Below are 7500 nucleotides of genomic sequence, written 5' to 3'. Positions count from 1 at the left end.
GACGTGGCTTTGGGTCGTGTGGGCGTCGTAGGCGTCGTGGGCGTAGTCTTGGGGCGTATCCACTTCAGAGTCCATGTGGGTGTCGGGAAGAGCGGCCCCGTCGTGTGTCCAGCCCACGGTCGGTACAGGACGCCCGTGAACGAGACACACGAGTTCCACTGTCTCGCCCTCGGTGCTTCGAACTACGTCCTGGTGGCGAGAAGAGGGACTTTTTTGTGTGACTTTTTTTTTAATCTCTTTCTGTTTCTCTCTCTCTCTCTCTCTATGTATCTATCTATCTCTCTATGTATTTATCTATCTCTTTCTCCCTCTCTCTCTTTCCTTCTCCCCCTTTTTTTTTTTGCCCCTCCCCTCTCTCTTTCTGTGTGTGTGTGTGTGTGTGTGTGTGTATGGGTGGGTAGGTGCGCCCTGCACTTCGTGCCTCCCCTGCATAAGTCACTGTCCCATTTTGGCCACTCCAGTCAAAATGGTCAGAACACACCACTGCTCACTCTCTCATCTCTCTCTTCTCTTCCTCTCATTTCTCTGACTCTCCCTACTCCTCCTATCATTTTCTCCCCTTTTTCATCTAACTTTTATTTTCCTTTTTTCTCACTCTTCCTCACCTTCTCCTCGTTTCTCTTTCCCCTTCCCTTCATTTCCCCACTCTCTTGCATTTTCCTACTCTTTGCCATCTTCTCCTCTCATCTCTTTTTCCCCTTCTGTACCATGCTCCCTCACCTTCCCCTCATTTTCCTTACATTCTCCACATCTCTCTTTCCTCCTCCCCTTGTTTCTCTTGCTTCCCTCATTTTTCTTACTTACTCTCTTTCCTTCCCTCCCTTTTTTTTCCTCAATTCTCTTTTCCTTTCCCCTCATTTCTTTCATCCCCCTCATATTCTCCTCTTGTATTTTTCTCCCCTTTGCCGTCTTCTCCTCTTGTCTCATTTTCCTCATCTTCCTCACTTTCTCCTCCTCTTTCTCTCTTCCCTTCATCTTCTCTTCGCATCCCTCTTTCCCCATTTCTCTCACTCTCCCTCTCCTTTCCCTCTTTCCCTCACTTTCTTCTGATTCCTCAATCCTCTTCCCCTCATATCCCTCACTGCCCAACAATTTCTCCGCATTCCTCTTTCCCTTACTTTCTCCATCTTCCTCCTTCCTCCTCCCCTCATATCAGTTACTCCCCTCACTACTCATCTTCGCCTTCTCATCTCTCCTTCCCCCTTCTCCTCATACCCATCACTCCCCCTTACCTTCTCCTAATTTCCCCTTCCCCTCATCTTCCCTCACCTTCCCATAATTTCCCTCTTCCCTTCCCTCATATCCCTCACTCCCCCTCGCCTTCCCATCAGTTTCCCTTCTCCTTCCCCTCGCATGCATCAAATCCCTCACCTTCTCCTCAATTCCCCTTCCCCTCATCTTCCCTCACCTTCCCATAATTTCCCTCTTCCCTTCCCTCATATCCCTCACTCCCCCTCGCCTTCCCATCAGTTTCCCTTCTCCTTCCCCTCGCATGCATCAAATCCCTCACCTTCTCCTCAATTCCCCTTCCCCTCATCTTTCCTCACCTTCCCATAATTTCCCTCTTCCCTTCCCTCATATCCCTCACTCCCCCTCACCTTCCCATCAGTTCCCCTTCTCCCTCCCCTCACATGCATCATATCCCTCACCTTCTCCTCACCTTCTCCTCGGTTCCCCTTCCCCTCACATGCCTCATATCCCTCACCTTCTCCTCATTTCCCCTTCCCCTCACATGCCTCATTTCCCCTCACCTTCTCCGTGGAGATTTCGGGCGGGTACTCCACCGTGACGACCATCCGGGCGGAAGCGGGTTCGCCTATCCCGTTGTCGGCGGTGCAGAGGTACGTCCCGTCGACGTGGCGGTCGACGTCTTTCAGCGTCACGTTCTGGCCCTGGTGAGAGAGGGAGGGAGAGGGGTAAGAGGGAGGGTGGGAGGGAGGGTGAGAGAGGGAGGGAGAGGGGTAAGAGGGTGGGAGGGAGAGGGGTAAGAGGGAGGGTGGGAGGGAGGGTGAGAGAGGGAGGGAGAGGGGTAAGAGGGTGGGAGGGAGAGGGGTAAGAGGGAGGGTGGGAGGGAGGGTGAGAGGGAGGGAGGGAGAGGGGTAAGAGGGAGGGTGGGAGGGAGGGTGAGAGGGAGAGAGGGAGAGGATGGGAGGGAAGGGGAGAGGGAGGGAGGGAAGGAGAGAGGGAGGGTGAGAGGGAGGGAAGGAGAGGGGTGAGAGCGGGTTTAGGGGTTGGGGTTTGGAATTTGAGAGGGGAAGAGAGAGGAGCGAAAGGGGTGGAAGAGGGAAAGAGAGAGAGGTGAGAGGGAAAGTGCGAGGGAGGGTGAAAGAGAGGGTGGGAGGGGGTTTAGGGGGATTGAAAGGGAGAGAGAAAGAGAGAGAGTGAGAGGTGGAAGAGAGGGAAGGGGGGTTGAAGGGGTTGAAGTGGGGTCAGGAAGGCCAGCGGGGGAAGTTAAGGGGAGTGGCGGAGTAGAAAGAAGTTAGGCTTGTTAGGAGTTCATATCAATAATCAATAACAGAGAAATAAAGCGATTGAAAGGACTTTTGTGATCTGAAACTTTTACGATCTGAAGGGAAATAATTTTTTTCAAGATATCTCTCCCTTTAGTAGGAAGCTCTCATGTGTGTGTTTATGTTCTTTGTGTTTTTGCGTGAAATTGTGTCCATCTATGTGCTTATTTGAGTGTGTATGTGTTTATGTGTGTATCTATGTGTGTTTTGTTTGAGTGTGTATGTGTTTATATGTGTATCTATGTGTGTTTTGTTTGTGTGTGTATGTGTTTATGTGTGTATGTATGTGTGTTTTGTTTGTGTGTGTTTATGTGTGTATGTATGTGTGTTTTGTGTGTGTGTATGTGTATTTTGTTTGTGTGTGTATGTGTGTACTTGTTTGTGTGTGTTTTGTTTGTGTGTACTAGTTTGTGTGTGTCTATGTGTGTATGTGTTATGTATCTGTGCGCGTCTGTATATGTATTTTATCTGTGCATGTATGTGTGTATGTTTGTTTGAGTTTATGTTATGCATTTGTGCGTGTCTGTATATGTGTTTTGATATCCGTACATGTGTTCGTGTTTGTGTATATGTGTGTACGTGTTCATGTGTGTTTTGTTTATATGTGTATGAGTATATGTGTTTGTCTGATTGTGTGTGTGCGTCTGCGTGTAATCATATCTGTGGATACACATATAAACAAATTGTATTAGAATAATGATAATCCCTTCACCCATACCTACACATCCCTCATCCTACCTAATCCCACAACCCATTCAGGGGCTGGATTCATTAACATACGATTGTAATGCCAATCAAATCTTTCAAATGAATAAAACTATGAATAATTGTATATGAATTAATGCAAACACAAAAGTAAACAAACTGAGGTGCAGTTGTACTTCAATATAAATAGAGTATGATAAAGATAAAGAAGTGCAATTTATAAATTGGTTTCATTATTATTATCTGTGTTCATTATTTGTGGGGATTGTATTTTTCAAGAGGTTCAAAAGGCGTGGAGGCCAATTCAATATCTATTGTTGTCCTTTTCCAGAGCTCCGATAGACGCAGTTGCTGCTTCAATCGTTTATTGAACTTTAACGTATGAATCACCAATTATTGAATGAAATAACTTTTATTTATTTATATATTTACTATTTTTCAACTATGTTATAGAAATAAAATGTCTGAATTCGTCAAATTGTCCATTCCATGTATTATTTTTTATGTCATTGTAGGCAAATAACTTTCTGTAAGTTTACCCTAGGCTGCGTGAACATTATTCTCGTTATTTCCTGTAATTTTTTTTATATTTTTGTCAAGTTCATATGAAAATGAACAGTTGCTATTACTCTGATCATAATAAGTTTTTATCAATTTATTACGCTCATAGAGCGACAGGCCTATCGTAATAGGTGTACATGCAAACTAAAGTGTCGCCTTAAATGTTGATATTTCAATGAGATAAAGCCTGAGGAATGAGTCGCCACTGTAGTTGCCAGTGGACATACCAGTGCTCCAGCCACTGGTAAATTTAGCATTGTATTCTATCATGGTAATTTGTTCATGAATACCGATACAGTCTGTTTACCATCATAATTGAAGTTACCAGCGTATTTATCATGGTAAGTGCGTTGATCAATCCAGCCCCAGGGGGGGCTGGATTCATTAACATACGATGGTAAGGCATTTACCAGCTGTCAACTACCGGAGCGTTTACCAGTCATGGCAAAGTGGGATTTATCAAGCGATGATAAGTCGCCTGGTAAGGGAATCGACTTTATCACCGTAATTTGATGGTAACTCTGGTAAATCGATTCCGCCAATCAGCGAGCGCCTTACATGAATCTTTAGGCTCCATTGGCCAATCCTGTAACATGTAAACAAAACCTGATCCAACAGCGAGATATCTTGTTAAAAGAAAGAAATGATAAACTTTTCTCCTGTGTTAAATTATTTCCATATAAATTAATTTCCTTGAAAGCATATTCTATTACATGATCTTATGGGTCATATATAATGTAATGGATTTCTAAAACATACTATTTTTCTTTTTATAGATTGCAGTCAAAAGAAAAGAAGCAATGGCTCCACGCAATGGTGGTGTTATTTTTATCAACGTTTTCCAAAAAAGAAATGCCAATCAAACCCTTCAAATGAATAAGATTATGAATAATTGTATGTAAATTATTGCAAACAAAAATAATTTATGTATTTATATGTCTACTGTTTTTCAACTATGTCATTAAAATAAAATGTTTGAATTTGTCAAATTATTAATTCCATGAATTATTTTCAGATATTGTAGGCCTATGACGAGGCTGCATGAAGATTATTCTCGCTTATTTCGTGTGAATTCATATGGAAATGAACAGTTGCCATCATTCTGATCATAATAGGTGTACATCAAAACTAAAGTGTCGCCTTAAATGTTGATTTTTGCTGAGATAAAGCCTGAGGAGTGAGTCGTCACTGTAGTTGCCAGTGGACATACCACTGCTCCAACCACTGGTAAATTTAGCACTGTATTCTATCATGGTAAGTTGTTCATGAATACCGATACAGTCTGCTTACCATCATAATTGAAGTTACCAGCGTATTTATCATGGTAGGTGCGCTGATGAATCCAGCCCCAGAGGCTGGATTCATTAACATACGATGGTAAGGCATTTACCAGCGGTCAGTTACCAGCGCGTTTACCAGTCATGGCAAGGTGGGATTTATCAAGCGATGATAAGTCGCCTGGTAAGGGTAAATCGACTTTATCACCGTAATTTGATGGTAACTCTGGTAAATCGATTCCGCCAATCAGCGAGCGCCTTACATGAATCTTTAGGCTCCATTGGCCAATCCCGTGACATGTAAAACAAAACCTGATCCAATAGCGAGATATCTTGTTAAAAGAAAGAAATGATAAACATTTCTTCTGTGTTAAATTATTTTTATATAAATTAATTTCCTTGAAAGCATATTCTATTGCATGATCTTATGGGTCATATATAATGTAATGGTTTTCAAAAACATACTATTTTTCTTTTTTATAGATTGCAGTCAAAAGAAAAGAAGCAATGGCTCCACGCAATGGTGGTGTTATTTTTATCAACATTTTCCAAAAAAGAAATGCCAATCAAACCCTTCAAATGAATAAGATTATGAATAATTGTATGTAAATTAATGCAAACACAAAAATAATGTATATATTTATATGTTTACTGCTTTTCAACTATGTCATTAAAATAAAATGTTTGAATTTGTCAAATCATTAATTCCATGTATTATTTTCAGTTATTGTAGGCCTATGACGAGGCTGCATAAAGATTATTCTCACTTATTACTGTGATTTTTATTCATTTTTGTCATGTTCATATGGAATTGAACAGTTGCCATCATTCTGATCATAATAGGTGTACATGTAAACTAAAGTGTCGCCTTAAATGTTGATTTTTGCTGAGATAAAGCCTGAGGAGTGAGTCGTCACTGTAGTTGCCAGTGGACATACCACTGCTCCAACCACTGGTAAATTTAGCATTGTATTCTACCATGGTAAGTTGTTCATGAATACCGATGCGGTCTGTTTACCATCATAATTGAAGTTACCAGCGTATTTATCATGGTAAGTGCGTTGATGAATCCAGGATCCAGCTCCAACCCTACAGAATAATCCAGATCCAAGTCCTCCAGCCACCAGAGCAAACCAGATTCCACCAAACAACCACCAGGTCCAGCTCCATCCCAAAGCCCAATCCCCTAGAAAACCAAGGAGAATATCCAGCCCCGGCCAGGGGCTGGATTCACTAAACATAAACAATTTCATCGATAACGATAACAATACATAACGATGGTAAGGCATTTACCAGCTGTCAACTACCGGAGCGTTTACCAGTCATGGCAAAGTGATGGATTTCATCAAGCGATGATAAGTCGCCTGGTAAGGTAAAGAGACTTTATCACCGTATTTGATGGTAACTCTGGTAAATCGATTCCGCCAATCAGCGAGCGCCTTACACGAGTCTTTAGGCTCCTTTGATCAATCACGTAACATGTAAACCAAAAACCTGATCCAACAGCGAGACTTTTTTGTTTCAAGAAATGAAAAAGATTTCTTTCTTCCTGTGTTAAATTAGTTCTAATATAAATTAATTTCCTTAGAAAGCATATTCTATTGCCTATGATCTTATGGATCATATATAACGTAATGGTTGTTCAAAAACATACTTTTTTTTTTTTTTTAGATTGCAGTCGAAAGAAAAGAAACAATGGCTCCATCGCAATGGTGGTGTTATTTGTATCAACGTTTTCCAAAAAGAAATGCCAATCAAACCCTAAGATTATGAAAAAATGTGTATAAATAAATGCAAACACAAAAATAATTTATATATTTATATGTTTTATTAACCTGTTTTTCAGCTGAATGTTATTAAAACAAAATGTTTGAATTTGTCAAATTATTAATTCCATGTATTATTTTCAGTTATTGTAGGCCTATGACGAAGCTGCAATGAACATTATTCTCGCTTATTTCCTGTGAATTTTATTGATTTTGTCATATTCATATGATAATGAAAATTGGGTGGGTGTGAACAGTTGCCATCACTCGTGATCATAATAGGTGTACATGCAAACCAAACTGTCGCCTTAAATGTTGATTTTTTGCTGAGATAAAGCGAGATGAGAGAGTCATCGCTGTAGTTGCCAGTGGACATACCAGTGCTCCAACCACTGGTAAATTTAGCATTGTATTCTATCATGGTAAGTTGTTCATGAATACCGATGCGGTCTGTTTACCATCATAATTGTAGTTACCAGCGTATTTATCATGGTAAGTGCGTTGATGAATCCAGCCCCAGGAACGTAAGAACGCAACAAAGGCAACCATACGCAACCAACCTTCCCTCAACCCATCAAAGGAATCTCTCGCAACCTCGTGCCACAAGCTTAATTGGCCTCCTTAAACCCTAACTTAAGAGGTTCATACTTATGATATAATTGACATTATTCAGTCGCGACC

The 7500-nt window shown here is 41.3% G+C and overlaps 1 protein-coding gene across 1 annotated transcript in view; it reads right to left on the bottom strand.

Moving 5' to 3' along the window:
* Positions 1-7500, bottom strand: part of LOC122255479 (protein amalgam) — a 199534-nt gene that overhangs the window by 5927 nt on the left and 186107 nt on the right. The window contains exons 4-5 of the mRNA XM_086555302.1: positions 1752-1892; positions 1-189 (exon numbers count right to left, since the gene is read on the bottom strand). The exon at positions 1-189 is cut by the window's left edge and continues 112 nt beyond it. Of these exons, the coding sequence (XP_086411428.1) occupies positions 1-189; positions 1752-1892 (330 nt within the window). The remainder of the gene's footprint in view (positions 190-1751; positions 1893-7500) is intronic.

Source organism: Penaeus japonicus, unplaced genomic scaffold, assembly GCF_977035675.1.
Source record: "Penaeus japonicus unplaced genomic scaffold, GWHDUDI00000001_assembly GWHDUDI00000030, whole genome shotgun sequence".
Lineage (NCBI taxonomy): Eukaryota > Metazoa > Arthropoda > Malacostraca > Decapoda > Penaeidae > Penaeus > Penaeus japonicus.
Note: the sequence above shows the minus strand (reverse complement) of the source record. Positions and strands in the feature narration are given on the sequence as shown.